This window comes from Oculina patagonica, chromosome 13 (genome assembly GCF_052425735.1).
Source record: "Oculina patagonica isolate OP01 chromosome 13, crgOcupat, whole genome shotgun sequence".
NCBI lineage: Eukaryota > Metazoa > Cnidaria > Anthozoa > Scleractinia > Oculinidae > Oculina > Oculina patagonica.
Window position 1 is genome coordinate 80,001 of NC_135770.1, and position 18,173 is coordinate 98,173.

Here is an 18,173-nt window from a genome sequence, read left to right on the forward strand (position 1 = left end):
GCCGGTGCACATAAAGAGGGGTATTCGCTGGCTTCATGTATGGTTTGAATTTCCCGGTATTTAGATCGAAGGTTACGTCCAGGAAATTAACCACTTTCTTGTTGGCCTCAATTGTAATTTTTAGGTTGTTCTTGGCGAATACCTTGCATATTTCTTTTTTTACTCTCTTGATCTCTTTTGGCGTTTGTTCTAGAATTGCCAGTCCGTCGTCCCTGTAAAGGCCGATTTCTAGACCGGGTATTTCCTTTAGCTGCGAGAGAAGATAGCAACCGACTAATTCGCAAGTCTCTGCTCCGTCGTAGCTGCCCATGGTTACGTCAAATAGCGTGGCAGTAGTTCGCTTATCCCATGGTTGGGAAGTAATGAAAGCTTCCTTGGTATATATTTTATATACATATATATACATACGAGTACTACCCTTCCGGGCACTTTTCTCGGACAGGCACTATCGGCTGATTGTATTTCTCTACGGATGAACATTATCACTTCACGTAATCAACTAACACTAAGCAGAAAAAACAAAAACGATCCTTTTCTAGTTGACTAGCCTCTTGATTGTCCTTATCTTTGCATTCTTCTTATTAAACACGTAGAACTGTAGGTTTTAATTAGCTTTGCAAATTACCCTCTTCCTGTCCTGATTTTGCTTTTAGACTTGATATAATAAAATATAATAGATAATAGTGGTCATGCACTCAGTTTCATATTTCAACGAGGTATTTAGTTTACAGGCATGCCACTGAAACAGGGGAAACAAATATTTTAAATGAACATTACAAGGCAAAAAATCCCAAATGGCAGGAGGCAGACCAGTTGGCTATATACAAAGCGTGATCGAGGATTTGAACTTGGGACAATCGAGAAACAAATCCAGCTAGTGGCAAGGACAGGTCTTGAACCGGGGAGCTCCGGATTACAACAACAGCTCCCTTAACCACTCGGCCACGCTTGCCTCCTTAACTTGACAAATTACAATAATACAATTACAGAGATGCAGTGATGGGAGCATGTCTCCTTTTGCAAGACCTCCACTATGCAGATGTAGAGTAGGTCATTCCTTTTTTTAGTATTATAACATTCCTGTCATTCTTTAAACAGATATCAATGAATGTGATTGGTACCTCTGTGGAAAACATGCTATCTGTACAAACACAAAAGGCTCCTATGAATGTACCTGCGTGGATGGCTTTTATTGGGCAAAATACCACTGTGCTGATATTGATGAATGCGACACTGGCGCCCACACGTGTAATAATTCCATCTCGAAATGTATAAACACCCTGGGAAGCTACTACTGCAGGTGTCCCAAAGGTTTATTCCCCATGCGTGATGAATGTTTTGGTTAGTGCGTAATGATTGTTAGATAATTTATCACTGTGTTCTGCAGTTAGTAGGAATAGTAGGCTTAAAGTTAATCACCGTTGCAGGGGCCGTGGACATCATGTAAATAATAGAAATGAATTGTATTTGAGTGAATGGATTTTTCCAAAGTTAAACAAAAGGGAGTAAGGTGGTCAGTGGACGCCACAAACGCGCTGCCTGCCTCTGTCTGTACTGTTAGGAACAGCCCACTGAGAAACTCTCAAATAACATAAGTAGTATAGTGGGGATGTTTAAGAACCCCTTTTTGGGGAGGAGTCTTAAGAGTTGGGAGGAATAAAAACGTAGGTGACGGCGTAGTCTCACAACTAAAATGCTTTGGACTTAACTAACTGTCGGCGATGTCATTTCCTTTTTTACCTTTCTTGATATAACCAGTTTGGCAGGTTTCTCATGTTCTATTTTATCTTAATTGGTACAACCGGTTTGACAGACTTAACTAAATTTTTGGATCTATGATGTCATAATAGCGGTTTAAAGTATGTACACTATACAGTGTACAGTAAAAGAGGGAGGTTGATCAGCATTTTTTTGATGTTATTCCTGTAAAGAAGAAGGTCACGGAACTAGCGTGGCGCGCGATTACCGCGTGCGTTAAAAAGCATTTTAAATTTGTAATTAAGTCGCGAGCACAGTCACGTGTTTAGTTCGCTTTTCTCAAGGAGTCGTTTTTTCGAGGATTTGTGCGTAGGTTTTGTTTTTACCGCGGTACCGTTTTGAGACGTTGTTTTGACCGATTATTAATTTTGCGTGCCGCGCTCTTAAGGTAATGAACCTTGCAGCCTGAGCCTGAAATGTATGTAGGGAGCTTGATACTGTGTTACTGTGTTCAGTAAGAGATGTTTTAAAAGAGTGGCTGCTTCACGTCACTTTTTTCGTCTAATAATAGTGAGGGAGAAAGGAAAAGTTTTCTCATAAATGACTTTACTTTCAGATATCGATGAATGCAAAACTGGTGCTCACAAGTGTGACGAAAAAACCTCAATATGCGAAAACACAAATGGAGGCTACTTCTGCAAGTGCCGAACAGGTTTCAACAAGAATCAAGATAAATGTGTCGGTCAGTGAATACCGTATTATTAATTTTGCCTGCTGAGAACTGAAAGTAATGAACCTTATAGCCTGAGTCTGCAATGTATGCAGAGCGCTTGATACCCTGTTATTGTGCTCAGTTAGAGATGATTAAAAAGGGGTGGATGCTTCACGTCACTTTATATGTTTCCATAAAGTAATCAAAGTTGCAAGGGTCATGGATATCTCGATAAAGTGTGGAAATGAATAACGTTACACACTGTAAAACGTTTCCAGAGATAGAAAAAGGTGTTGAAAAGGTCGTGAACAAATTTGAAATTTGGACTGTTCTTAACGCCAGCAAAGATTTTTTTTTATTATTAGTAGTAATAATATTAATCGTATCTATAACAACATCCTCGATTTTGATTGGTTCTGCACGCGCCTATTTGTCGCGTAATCGGCGCAAGATCATGTGGGTGTCCAATTAAAGGTATCCCATTTGAGCAACTTCACAATGGATACCTATAATTGGACACCTACATGTACGCCATTCGCGCGTCAATCACGCGCATATATATGGGTTCTTTTTTGCTGTTTTCCCACTGTTTGTACAACCAGTTGAATTTACCATTGACTTTTTCACACTAAGAAAGATTGTCAAAGACTTCCTAACCTCGAATTTTGTTATTGATACGATTAATGAATAATTGGACCTCGTGTCGTTCAATTCAGAGAGTAATCATGCTCGGAATTTCAAATCGTCCTCGCGCTGAGCGCTTGGCCGATTTTGAAATTACTCGCCCGATTACTCCCTGAATTGTACTCCACTCAGTCAAATTACTATTACTAATTGGACTGAGTGGAGTACAATTCAGTACAATACCTGTAATTGTACTCCACTCAGTCCAATTACTATCAAGAAGAAGAAGTCCGGAAAAAACAATTTCGGCCATTAGATCACTTGATTACCGAAATTGAAATACGAAAAGCTGCCAAAAAGTTAAAGAACAACAAATCTTCTTATTCAGATAAAATTAAAAATGAAATGATTAAAGCAAGTATCAACGACCTTATGCCCGTATATTACAAACTTTTCAATGGAGTTCTAAATTCAGGTTCCATGCCTCAAACATGGTGTGTTGGTCTCATAACGCCATAAATCGGGTGGAAGAAGTGATCCGTCAGATTACCGTGGTATCTGCGTTTCGAGTTGTCTGGGTAAACTGTTTTGTTCTATTTTTAATCAAAGGCTTCTCGAGTATTTCAACACCAATCATATATTACACAAGTCACAGATCGGCTTCATGCCTAACAATCGAACAGCAGACCATGTTTTCACAATCCGAACTTTGATTGACAAGTACGTCCATAATCACAATGGCAAAATTTATGCTTGCTTTGTCGATTTTAGAAAAGCTTTCGACTCACTCTGGCTTAATGGGCTTTTAAGTAAGTTATTGCAAATTAATTTAGGGGGATCCTTCTACAATTTAATTAAAAGCCTTTATTCTATGTCTTCTTGTTCGATAAAAATTGATCAGTATCAGACACGACCCTTTCAATATATGAGAGGTGTACGACAAGGTTGCGTTTTAAGTCCACTACTTTTCAACCTTTATATTAACGATTTACCATTCTAATTTGAAAATATTCTGTCTGATCCTTTTGTCCTACCAAACGGTACAAAATTAAACACTCTACTATATGCCGACGATTTAATTATTTTATCACGTTTCAAAACAGGTTTGCAAAACTGTCTTAACACATTAGACACATACTGCAACACGTGGATGTTGAGCGTAAATCCCAAAAAACCAAGATAATGGTTTTTCAAAAACGTGCGAAAAAATGTACTGAGCATGTATTTTACATAGGAAATCAAACAATTGATGTTGTACAAGATTACACTTATTTAGGAACCAAAATATCTTCTACAGGAAATTTTAAAATCTCACTTGATCACCTAAAAGAGAAAGGACTTCATGCACTTTTTAGTTTGAGACGACACACAAATTTTAGTAGATTGAAACCTTCTCTTGCCTGTAGAATCTTTGATGCAATGATATCTCCAATTCTGCTCTATAATAGTGAGATTTGGGGTGGTTATGTAAAATCTGATTTTAAGGCCTGGGATGGTTCACAAATTGTAAGAACACATCTACAGTTTTGTAAACGCTATCTTGAAGTCAGTAATAAGGCTTCTAATGTTGCATGTAGAGCTGAGCTTGGTCGATTTCCTCTCCTTATCACCATTAATCAAAGAATCCTCAACTATTTGATATATCTCCAAGAAAAGCAACCCGATTCTTTTGTTAGACAGTCTTTTTTAATTTCATTAGAACTTCACACCGCTGGTAAAAATAGTTTTTACTCTAATCTTATGAAGATATCCGAATATTTTAATTTTGGTAATTTTAATCCTGATTTAGTAGACACCGCAAAAGTGACAATGTTTCTGCAGTTTATGAAACAGAAATATATTTCGTATTGGCAGCATACGCTACAGCATTCTCAAAAACTAGAATTTTATAGATCTTTTAAGAACGAATATGCTACCTCCAATTATCTAGAGTTAACTAGGAGAGTTTCTGGTAGGAGAACATTAGCTAAATTACGTATTAGCAATCATAAGTTAATGATCGAACTAGGCGGATATATAGATTACTTCATGGAAAGTGCGCGCGTACGGTGTTTACGCACGAGTTGTTGACGTATCAGAAATCGAACGAGTGAGCGGAGCGAACGAGTGAGATTTCTGATACAAAACAACGAGTGCGTAAACACCATACAAAGCACTTTCCATGCTGTAATTTGTTTATTTTATAAATGCAGAGATTTTTCCACGCTGAACTGTTTTTTTTTTATTGTTATAATAACCTGGTACAAGCACACAAAATGAAAGTACGCTAATTTACAAAATGATAATAACAACAAAATCGTTGAAAAAAGACATTTCATGAGATTATTCTCGTGCCTTAAAATTGTTCTAATTGGATAAGAAATCGAATATCAAGAGTTTTTCACTCAACAAGTACAAGAATGAAATATGGAAATAAGAACTAAGAATACGTAACCGTGCTATTGCAAGGGAGGGCTATCTTCATCCGAAGAATCTAAAATACGTTTAACACGCTTGAAGGTGTGCTTTCTTGTTGCTGAGTACGCATTAGGCGACTGACTTACTGTGTTTATAGAAATGTTAAAGTGTCCTCTATGAAACACGGCTCCGCTAAATACACTTGTTCCAGGCAATGTTGGACTGCTTGACAACTGAAAACTACAAGACAGAGTTTCAGCTTCACTCTCTGTAGCCAATGCTCGATGAACTTTTGCAAAAGATTCAGTCGAGGTCGCACTCAGTATCCTTGACATGTTTTTTTTGCTGTTGTTGGGAAATGTGGCTATAATTGTTTTATGCTTTGGACATTTTTGTGACCTGAGAGCTGCATAATGTGACTGGGAGGTATGTCGCTGTCGTTTAGTTTTTGTACCATGCGTTTTCGAGCGCTGTGATTAGTCAGTCGTTTACTGAAAGGCCTCCTTTTTCCGCCATGGTTTTCATCAGACTATTCAATTTGTTCTGACCCATTGCACTTGATTTAAACCACAGTTTTTTCGACGAAGGACTTTTTGTGTAATTTATTCCGAGATAGAATGGCGCATCAGGTTTATTCATCGCGTCAGGTCTCTTTTCGGAATAAATTTTGTAAACGGCAACTGGATCTCTTTCAGGTGGACCGTTTGGTGCTGCGAAAGCCTTCGGTTTAACAGCTCTGACATTTCGAGTTTCAGCTCCCGTTCTAGTTTTCGTTTGACGTTCAGAATACTCTAGGTATTCAGTTCCGTCGGCTTCCATGTGAAGTTCCACGTCGCCCCAAGTCATCTGCCAATGTTCTTCACAGCCTCTCAAACCAAAATGCACTGAATTGAAAAGCCAGAGTGTGTTTAGCAAAGCTTCGGCATTTGAGATTCCCAGTAAATTTTTTTCGAAAAGAATGTTTTCCTCCACATCAGTCAAAACTTCGGCTGCGTTGGGTTTGTTCCCTTTGTCTTCTTTTTTCAGTTGTTTGCTGCGAGCTTCCAGACATTTTCTTGCTTGATTAAACACAGTGTCTTCAATAATACTCGCTGAGTACTTGCGTTCTCTTAAATACCGGTTAAAACTTGAGAACAACCCTCGAAGGCTCGATGGTTCATAGTCTTGGCCATCTTTTCTTTTCACACTAAGAATGAATTCACTAAGGTAACGGCTGAGCTCTTCTGGTTGGATGTCTTCAATTTTTCTTTGTTCGTTTTTCTCCAGCAGAAATGTAGAAAGCAGATTCACATCCCGCTGCGTTTTTGCTCGAGTGTTTTTGTTTTCCTGCTCTGTAATATATTCTTCGATGGGTTTACTTAATGGTTTAAACCTACTGCCAGAAGATTCAGCCATAGTTGTTAATGAGAACGTTTCAAACCGTCCACAAATGTACTGCGAAAGGCCAAAAACTTTCAAGCAGTGAAAAAGCTAGCGCCATCGACAAAGCTACCACGTTCACTCCACGTTCATTGAAAATGTTGATGCGTTTTGACAGCCGCTTTCTGATTGGACGAAACGGGTTTCTCACGTGTGAGAAAGTCGTTTCGCCGTTGTCATTGGCTGCGAGAATTTCCGAACCGTGTTTTCAACAGATCAATTTTAACTGTAAATCTCAGTATGTATGAAATAAATAACAATACGCCCAGACATAATAGGCTCTGCCCGGTCTGTGACTGTAATAAAATCGAAGATGAAATTCATTTTCTCTTTTATTGTTCCAAATATGCAACAATAAGAGATAACTTTTACAAGACAATACAGCCTATCATCTTAAATGTCAGCCAACTACCAGTGCCTGACTTGATTTTAGAATTAATGAATTCTCCCGATCATTTTGTGACCATGCAATTGATTAATTTTATATCATCTTGTTTTGATTTACGTAACAAAATACTATCAATGTAATTAATTTTATATGAATCATTTTTGTTTTTTACTATATATTATTATTTTGTTATTATTATTACTAAATAAGTTTACGCTTTTGCAATATTGTAACAAATTTACAGTCATGCAAATAAAGCTTGTTGTTGTTGTTAATTGGACTGAGTGTAGTACAATTCAGAGAGAAATGGGGCGGGTAATTTTACAATCGGCAGAGTGTGCAGCGCGAGGCCGATTTGAAATCATGAGCACGATTACTCTCTGAATTGTACGACACGAGGTCCAATTACTAATTAATCGTATCAATGACAAAATTCAAGGGTAGGAAGTATTTGAGAACCTTTTTTGTAAAAAAAAGCCAATGGTTAATTCAATTGGTTGTGAAAAGCAGGAAAACAGCTAGCAAGAAAGAACCCATTAAAATGCGCGTGATTGGCGCACGAATGGCGTAGGTGTCCAATTACAGGTATTCAATTTGAAGTTGCTCAACTTGGATACCTGTAATTGGACATCCACGTGATCGCGCGCCGATTACGCGACAAATAGGCGCACGCAGGACCAATCAAAATCGAGAATTTTGTTATAGATACGATTACTACTGTTATTACCGTTTTTCGTCTAATAATAGTGAGGGAGAAAGGAATTTTTTTTCATAAATGTCTTTACTTTTAGATATCGATGAATGCAAAACTGGTACCCACAAGTGTGACAAAACAACCTCAAATTGCAAAAACAGATATGGAGGCTACTCCTGCCATTGTCGATGGGGTTTTAAGTGGAAGCAAGATAAATGTGTCGGTCAGTGAATACCTTATTATTAAGAGTTTGTGACTGAGAAATACGTCGGAAGAATGGGGTCGGCCGATTTATGTGGTATGGAGGCTATACCCAACTAGTAGCCATGGTAACATTTTTGATTGATCGACTTTATTGTTTTTGAGAACAGACCACCCCCCAAAAATTGCCTTAGTGGCGTGACAGAAGTTGTGATTTTAGGTCAACTTTAGCAGCGTATATCTCTAGATTTATTCAAGCAACAGACTCCAATTTACATCAACGTAACACTTGTCCTTTGGTTGTTTAAATGCATACCAGAACAAATCTTTTCTGTATATCAATCACGATCTGCATGCAAACTAAGAAGGCATGCTTGGTGACATTTCAGTTTCTCAAGGGTCCGGGAAGATACAAATATAAAACAAACTGCAAGTTACTCACCATACATAGGAAAATCTTTTAAGCCAGTGCTGAAATTGGACCAGCAAATTTAATTTTTTAACGGTTCACTGTTTTTGCCGCTTCAGCCGATTTCACACTCCCAGGCCAGTACCATACAATTACGGCTTCCTTGCTGCTGTCGATCTCATTATCCGAATTTCGCCGTTTGAACGCCTTCGACAAGTTGAAAAAAACAATAGCTATGGTTTCTTGCCAAAGTATTTATGGTTTTTCCTTTCAAGCAAGAGCCACGGTAACATTTTGCCGTAGATTGCGTGACAGCCATTGAACACGAAGCTTTCAGCGTAGACATCAAAGACATCAAAGCAAATCAAGATTATCGCGTTGATTAACAGAATGTTGCCTTTTCTCCTTGAATTCTTGCCCCTGATTCATAAAAAGCTTTCAGAATTCAGTAAACAACAGGAAAAATATTGTCGATCTTCGTATGTTTGTATATGAACACGTCTGGACATTTGCACTACATTCCGTCGCCTTGAAGCTTGGCTTTGGTCAGTTAATTCGCCTGATGACAGTTTCGATCCATAGAACTAAGTGGCATTAAGAGGTGAATGGCATTTGCTCTGCTGTTATACTGCCACAAGTAGAAACGAACTTTGGGGAAACATTTACAACTTCATAAATCCTTGCGGGTAGACTGGGTATTAGAAAGGCCTGCCGAAGAAATGTGTTTTATAGTGGTCATGCACTTAGCTTCATATTGTTAAAAGCGGGGTTAGGGGGACTAGCAGCTCCTACTTTTAAACAGCAATGACTGAAAAATTCTGTCTTTGATCAACCTTCTTTAATAAACACTGCACTCAGGCGTAGAACCTTCTCTGACAATACAGTTCTGAACTCTCTGGTGTTTAAGGCAACTCGCGCTCTTTTAAAGTGGCCAGATTTCTAGCTGCCAATCCTCTGTCAAAACGGCAAATTTGATGTATCTAAGCTTACGTAATGACTTGCGCAGTTAGTTTTCGTTGTAGTCCGACTGCGCGTTTAAGGTAAACGTTCGAGCTAATTGCTATGTCGAAAACGCTTTTCATTCCAAAATTTTGTTACAGTCCGTACGTGAACTGTCCAAAATTAAACAGCGCGAGCAATATAAAATTTACAAACGTTGGTTTTCCACAACAAAAACAGTTACAAGTAATGCAAACAGTAGCAGCTGAAAATAGGTTTTCTTTTTTACAAAGTTCAAACAACAACTTTTCCACTAAACTCCAAGAAGAAGGGGTGTATTATTCGGTAACTACAGTCCGACCCCTTTCCATAAATGAATACTAAGTTGTTTACGAGTTAAGAGCAGTTGTTTGTACAAGCCGAATTTAAAAGAATACTTGCGTACCTGGTTGTTCAAACAAAAGTGTACAATAATTAATAAAAATTGTACAATAGCTAAAAAGGTTATTGTCACTTACGGAACGTGAGAAAATAAGGTGAAGGCTTCCTGCTAGAAAAATATCACCAAATACAAGTGTGGGTAAGCGGGGATGGCCTGCGGGCGGGGTGGTGCTGATATGTAACTTGTTAAAGTACAATTCTGATTTATATAATAATTTACAACAATTTTTCAAATTTTATATTTTGTTGTTTATCTCAATAATTTTTCATTGGCGACTTCATTTCCTGTTTTGATTTGCTTGACCATGCATCATAGCCAGTTTCCGAAATAACTTTTTAAAATTGCTGATGAATGTTACTTAATACATGTATGTCTGGTTTTAGACCGCCCTATCTGGAAGAAAGGAAAAGACCTTCTCTGCCATCAAATAATTCTTTTCTGTTTTGTGATTGAGTGGTAATTCAATCACCTGCAAACAGAGAGGCTTCTTTATTTTGTCGTGGGAATATGGAACCTTTCGTCTAGCTCTAAATCGATTCAAAGAAGAAAAATAGACAAAGCACCGTTGTTAAAAGTACCAATGGATCAGCTAAGAACTTTTCCTGTAAGTTTGAAGAATAAGTTAAAGTATTGCGGGTAAAAAAAGTAATTATAGTCGCTTTAAAGTCTAACTTTCGTCTGATGACGTACCTTTTTTTATATAATTTTTTTTTATTTAATAATAGACAATTTTTTTTACAATAGACAATTTTTTACAAACAATAAAATAAAACAAAATACAAAAAAGAGACAACTTACAGAAATAAAGTAACTATGTAAAGTAAACAATAAAGTAACTAGGTCTCGAATCTTCTGTTTGTCTATCCGGAGCTTGTTTTTCAAGAACTTAAGAAAGGCAGTGAAACAGAACGGGACTTCATTTTTCGCAGCAAAATAGATGCACTGTCTGGCCACAAGTTTTCAGGATGAATAGCAAATAGAATATCGCATTGTTGGAGGTTAATCTGCGGATTATTTTTCGAATTCCACCAAGAAGTAAACTTAGTCCAAAAAACTTTACTTGAATCACATTTAACAAAAAGATGCGTCAGTGTTTGTCTGCCATTGCAAAGGTAACATTTGTCGTTTTCTGCTAACTTATCTCTAAAAAGTCTACTTTTTGTGTACAGATTGTTGTGGTTGATCTTAAATTGAAAAACTGACATTCTGACGTCGAGAGTTAGCTTAAATGGAAGTCCATAAATATGTGCAATTTGTTCAGCAGAAAAACCTGCTTTATTAAGCTTGCTCCGTGTGGTGGGTTTCTCAAAAACTCTTTTTGTTAGTTTTTGTCTTAGCGTCTTGCTTGAAATACTTTGTATATCAGTAATCTTATCTTCATAGTCGTTATTTTCGGTTTCCCCGTAGGTACCCTTGAGCAACTTTTTCCAGCTCGAGGGGATAGCATTTAAAAGCCCTTAATATAGCAAGAAGTGTGTTTTTATACGAATATACACTGGAATGCGTTAAACGTTAATAAATTTCCGCTCTCAGACATCAAATCTTTTATGTATTTAACTCCGGCTTCATACCACAGCCTAAAAACTACAGATTTTCCGGCAATTGTACTAAATCTGTTGTTCTAAATAACCTCATTTTCCGCATTGTTTTTGCTTAAGGGAGTATGAGCCACAGTCCTCTGCCATGTATCGAGTACGTCTTTGTAAAATAATGGTAAACAAGAAAGCTGCGGAAGAGTTTTTAGTGAAAAATTGCAATCAAAAATAAGTTTTCCGCCAATGTCTCTCAGATAATCAAGTGGCAGTGATTTCCACATAGCGCACTTAGAAGCGAATAGTCTTTTGACCCACGCTGCTTTAAGCGATTTGTTGATTATATCAAAATCAGGCATACCTAAACCTCTTTCTTTTCTTTCGCCTATCATCGTTGTCTTTTTAATCTTTGGGTTCTTGTGGCTCCAGATAAAACCCACAATTTGCTTATTAACTCTTTTTACAAAATCTTCGGAAATGGGAAGAACAGCTGAGACAAAGGTTAATTTAGAGAGTGCTAAGAATTTTACTATGTTGATTTTCCCATACAGAGTCAAGTCTCTGGAAGACCAAACGTTAAGGCATTTTTCTAAGGAACTCAATCTTGTTTCTAAGTTTTTGCTATCAGAAATGTTCTGGTTCTGTTCTAAGAGCATTAACATAATCCTCAGGCCAGCGAATACCAAAGGGTGTGTCGGTTCTGTTCTTGTTTGAACCTAACCATAATGCCTCCGTTTTGGACCTATTTAGCTCGAGCCCCGAACACAGTTTAAACAAATCCAGCTTTTTGAACAGGTTGCTGGCTGATATAGTATCTCCAACAAGGCAATTAGTATCATCAGCATACTGGGATAATTTAAATTCTTTTGAGTTAAGCGATAAGCGCCTGCTAGAAGCTCCACTCCAATAACAAAAAGAATTCCAGAAAGGGGGCACCCCTGTCTAACTCCACGCTCCAAAGAAAAAAGAGTGTTGCAAAGCCATTGTTAATAACACAGCTTTGTGGGTTAGTGTAAAAAGTTTTGATCCAATTAACTAGCATATCTCCAAAGCCAAAAGTTTTTAATGCTCTGAATAAAAAAGACCATTCAATGCTGTCGAAAGCTTTATTGAAATCTAAAAATAGCGCAATGCCAGGAGTCTGCGTGTATTGACAACGTTCAATAACATCTGCAATTGGGCGAATATTTTGTCCAATAAATCGCTTTTTACATAACCTGTTTGATCACTGTGAATAATGCTTGGCAATATTTTAGATATTCTCGAAGCTATTGCTCTAGTAGCGATTTTATAATCAGTGTTCAACAGCGAGATTGGTCTCCAGTTGTCGAGGAGCGTTTTATCTTTATTTTTCCGCTTTGGAATAAGAGTGATTATCCCTCTTCCTTGAGAAATAGTTGATTCTCCACATTCAAAAGCATAATTTAGGCTATCAACTAATTTTCCTTTGGCCATTTGCTTCAGAGACGCAAAGCACTCGTCCTTTGTTAATAAGCCTTCACATGATTGCTTTTGGTCCGCAGATATTTCAGGTGAAACTGGGTTATTAAAAAAGGTGTTGAAGCACTGGTTATCTGAATTAGCACCAGTGGAAGTGTACAGCTCCTTATCGCACCGATACACTTCATTTAAAATATCTTTTGGCCCAGAAATGGTGGTTTTATCCGGAAGTTTCAGTTCAGTTATATACTTAGTATTGTAATTTCTTTTCTCCAAGCGGTAGAAATATTTAGAATTGCGCTCACCGTGTTCGCACCAGCGAGCTTTACTTCGCGCCATGGCCCGCCGGGTTTTGAGCAATGATAACTGGATCAATTTAAATTTCACATTATGAAACTCGGACAAATTTTCCTCTGATGGATCTTCGCCAACTTTTCTTTGCAGATTACATCGTTCACGTTGAAGCAATTCTTCCTCGTTTCTGCGCTGTTTTGATCGCCTTTTGGAAAAGAATAAAGTAAAGCTTCTGATTTCCAACTTAATCATTTCCCAGTAAAGTCTTTTGTCATCCAAACAGCCATATTTTTCTTTATATTTCTCTATGTTTTTCTTGAGTTCTTCGACGAAATTTTTATCTTCCAGAAGAGAATTGTTGAATTTAAAAAACCAGGCCCGCGTTTTTCAAATTCTTTTATAGGGCCTGTTTACATGGAGGGAGGGTGCCCCGGCTAACCGAGTTACCCAGCTAGCAGGGATGAAACATAGCCCGCCTTTACATGCAGAATTCACAGCCCTTCTACCCGAGATGAGACAGCATCATTGAAGCGTGTCGCGGCGTGGGAAAACCATGTAGCTACGGTGTCGGTAAAACGCCGACTCGGGGTCGGGGTCGGGGTCAGTTTTTTTTAATTTTTTTTTTAAATTCACTGATTCACTGAAAAATTCACAGAAAAAAAATACAAAGTTTATATTAGCGTGTGGGGTCATTGTGAGTCGAAAAAAAGCATTTTCTTCACAAATTCGGCACAAATCTTGATCCTTAAAAGTTCAAGAGTATAAGATAAGCATTTTAGTTAAGGTCTAACAGGAGAGAGGTGAAATTTAACTTTTACATACAGTTTAGCGATAAGATGTTGTTGTTTACTTCTCTGTAATCGAATATTTTACACCCGCTTTTAATGTTACGTGCATAGCTATCTTTCTACGTCCGTCTTTCGACATAATCTTTCGACAGCATCTTTCGATGTGGTGTTGGTTTCACCCACAAGGTCAAAAGGTCATTCTGGTGTGCTGTAATTGGCGGACTTCGATCCGTGTTGTTTGTTTTAACTAACCGCTATGCACCTAACACTGAAAGCGGGTGTAATACTTTCTCGTCAGCATAACCTTAGCCTGCGAATACAGCCGTCTCTCATTCGCGTCCCGCAACGAAGAGCGAATCGCCAAGAGAGACGTCTGCGATTCACGGCCAGAAATTCCATACTGATGACGTAAATCTGTCCAGAATCCGGACAGGAGCGCTGATTGGTCAGCTAGCTAATTTACATAATATATGCGAAATATAACACTTCATTTATACCACACATGTGACTACACGAACGGTAAAAAACCGGATGTTATTGCGGACTAAAAGTTGACCGAGGGAAGGATCGTGAAGCTACTCTCAAGCTTTACCTTACAATTTCTATAATTTCTCGCTTCATATGTAAATGGAAGACAAAAGAAACTGCTTTATGAACCACACAAACGACCTCAAAGTACAGAAAGGACATGCCACTGCGGCCGTTAAAAATAGATCAATTTTGACACCTAACATTTAATGTTGACATAAAGGCAGCCGGCAAAACGAACAAGCAACAAAAATGTGAAATACAGATAACCTGAACCATTCATAACCAAAGAATAAATGCTACAGAAAAACAGAATTTGACGAAGAACAGGGTAAGAGGAAACCAAGTGTCGTTCAGTAGAATTGTAATGATCGTTGCAGTATATTTATGGCCCAATACCTCCTAGAGATGCGCTCATGTTCCAAAACAATCAATGTCATTTAGCGATTTAAAAGCTTATTTTTCCAAATTTTACAACTCGTTTAGGGATTCCTAATTTTCGCGATGACGTTATCCGCTGTAAACGTGTCCTTGACTGCCTTGAAAGTGTTTGTGATCAAGCAAGTAATGAGCGGCTGAGAACGAAAGTATAATTATGCAAGACCAACTGCGTGTGGTGTGCGGAAATCTAATTAGCGGTTAACGTCATCAGTATGGAATTTCTGGCCGTGAATCGCAGACGTCTCTCTCGGCGTTTCGCTCTTCGTTGCGGGACGCGAATGAGAGACGGTTGTATTCGCAGGCTAGCATAACCTCAATTAAAATGTCTTTCCGCATTTCGGTCACGCAAATTGGAGAAATGGCTTGATACCTCCACTTATATTTAAAACAATAACAGAATTTAGAAACTTAAAGACTGCGAGACATATGCATGTTAATGCGAGCTTCGCTGTCTAAACAAAACAATTCTGCTTCCTTGTAAATATTTTTTTGGATACGAAAGGCGGCTTTATTTTAACGGTATAAACCTGAATTAATTTTTAAACCTGAAAAAGTTCATGCTGTGTTGGCGAGGAGATAGCGCTCAGAAAGAAGTCGGCAGCAAATTCTATCCGCCAAGCTGTTAGAGAATTTCACCTGTCGCCTGTTAGACCACAAATTTCTTCTTTTATACTTTTGAACTTATAAGGATCAAGATTTGTGGCGAATTTGTGAAGAAAATGCTTTTTTCGACTCGAAATGCCCCACACGCTAATATAAACTTTGTATTTTTTTCTGTGAAATTTTCAGCGAATCAGTGAATTAAAAAAAAAAAAACTCTGACCCCGGCCCCGACCCAAGATTTGTGGCGAATTTGTGAAGGAAATACTTTTTTTCGACTCGAAATGCCCCGCACGCTAATATAATCTTTGTAATTTCTTTTCTGAATCAGTGAATTTTTATAAAAAAATTAAAAAAATTGACCCCGACCCCGACCCCGAGTCGGCGTTTTACCGACACCCCGGATGATTGAAGAAAAATGTGACTTTTTACTGAATAATCAAGCTTTTTCGTCTCCAAACCAATATTACTTTGTTGTGCAAATTCTTAGAAATTTACTGCGTTCATTTTTGGCGAAATTGAATATAATTCAACAGTATTTGGTTGCCAAATTGAAATTAAATTTGTTGTTTCGTGAATTAGGATAATCTTTCACACGAAAATTTCGAATTAATTAGCTGTTGCTCAAAGAAATATTTTCCAGCCGACAGATAAAACTAATTTTGATCAAATAGCACTCTTTGGGTCCAGAATTTATACATTTTATGCCATTAACTTCAAATTTAGTTTAAAAACACGCGCGAAAACTTATCCCGGCAAGCCAGGATAGCCCGGGCATAACGTTACCGTTTACATGGCAAAAAGCTATCCCGCCTAGAAGGGTGCCCCGGGCAAGTAGACCGAGTGCCCCGGCAAGGCGGCTTACCCGTCTAGCATGTAATGGCTTCAATACGTTTTCTTAAGAAACGTATGAAAAGTTGGCTCGCCCAGGGTAGCTCGGTTAGCCGGGGCACCCGCCTTCCATGTAAACAGGCCCTAAATATTAGAGAAGAAAGAGAAAGAGACTGCGGCATGATCTGAGAAAGACACCGGAATTATCTTGCATTCTTTTATCTGATTAATAATGCCGGTAGAAACAAAAATAGTCCAATCTACAGTAAATTTTTAAAGACTTATGGTGCCAAGTGAACAAAGTCTCATTTGGATGCATGTATCGCCAAGCGTCTTTTAAATCAAGGATTCTACAAAGATTATAAATAGCTTGAACAGGTGCCTCTTTTTTCCCAACGGAGCAGCCACCGCTTTTGTCACTTGAAGTTAGTGCACAGTTAAAATCACCTCGAACAATGATATTCTCATCTGCATATTTTACGAGCATACCCTTAAGGTTGTCGAAAAATGTTACTTGTTCGGCTAAATCATTAGGAGCGTAAATGTTTACAAAAACAAACGTCGTGTTATCAATTCGGACTTCTAATATTATTATTCTACCATTTTCGCCCATTGTACATTCGATAATTTCGGCGTCCAGAGAAGGATTAGACATGATCACTGTTCCTTTGCTGTGTTTCGAGCCGTGACATAAAAAAATTTTTCCTCCCCACTCCGCCGACCAGAGTCTTTCAATTTCACTAGAGCAGTACGTTTCTTGCAAAAAAATTATTTGAATTTTATTAATGTGTAGCCATCTAAAAACTTGCCTTCTTTTTCGCGCGGTATTTGGACCCCTTGTGTTCACTGTAACGCAAGAAAACGAATGTGGCATTTTATTATGGTAATAAGAAAATTTGGCTTACCTCAATCAGATTACGAGCTCAAAAAAACAGACAGCGGGAAGAAACGTGACCTCGTGAGCACCTTAGACAATTCCTATCACTATTAAAGCTTAGAACATGCAACGAAAAACAAATCAAAACGACGATAAATACACTGTTACAAGTAAACATTACATTAAAGATAGCCCTATTGCTAAAGAATAAATAATTTCTTGCAAGACAAATTCTAATTTGGGACGCCTAACTAGACCAGAGCAAGATAAATACTTGTTACAAGACCCGTATAAACAGGCACCACGTCCAACTAAGAGCAAGTTCAAGAGAAAAAAAACCTAGCACTACAAACCAGAGTCCTCTGTATAAAATTGTTTCAATGCAAAAACTGTTTATCGGTTTTAATGAAAGAGCTGACCATCGATATACAACTTGTCATAAACCAACTTCGCTGTGCATCCACGTTTCCTTGCAGCTTTTAGATGCGGTAAGAGCGATTTCCTGATATCCACGATTTCCTTTGGGAAGTCCGGGGACACTCCGAAATTTGTTCCAGCGAGGATTGGAGCTTTGGACAGAACATAGTCCTTGTCCTTGAAGAAACTAAATTTGGCGATGATAGATAGAGGTTTGCCATCTGAACGCAGCTTTCCTACTCTGTGAGCTCTTTCGATGGAAATTTCCTTCGTGTTCTCAACTCTGAGCTCTTTGTCAATAAAGTTACGAAGAAGACACTCCGTTCTTGCAAAAGATTCCTCTGCTACTCCAGTGATGTTAAAGAAATTCAAATTATTTCTTCGGCTGTGGCTTTTGAGCCGAATGGCACGTTCCTTCTCCAACTTGACATCTTTCTGTAAACCACTGACACCTTTCTGAAGCGCGCTTGGATTGTTCCCTCTTGAGCTGCGATAGCTTTTT

General features: G+C 38.2%; 1 protein-coding gene across 12 annotated transcripts in view; it reads left to right on the plus strand.

Moving 5' to 3' along the window:
- Positions 1 to 18,173, plus strand: part of LOC144634372 (uncharacterized) — a 164,047-nt gene that overhangs the window by 70,917 nt on the left and 74,957 nt on the right. For 10 of the 12 annotated variants that reach the window (XM_078493318.1, XM_078493314.1, XM_078493317.1 and 7 more), the window contains 3 exons: positions 1,099 to 1,341; positions 2,315 to 2,440; positions 8,030 to 8,155. In XM_078493318.1, the coding sequence (XP_078349444.1) occupies positions 1,099 to 1,341; positions 2,315 to 2,440; positions 8,030 to 8,155 (495 nt within the window). The remainder of the gene's footprint in view (positions 1 to 1,098; positions 1,342 to 2,314; positions 2,441 to 8,029; positions 8,156 to 18,173) is intronic. The other 2 variants (XM_078493316.1, XM_078493319.1) reach the window with 2 other exon arrangements.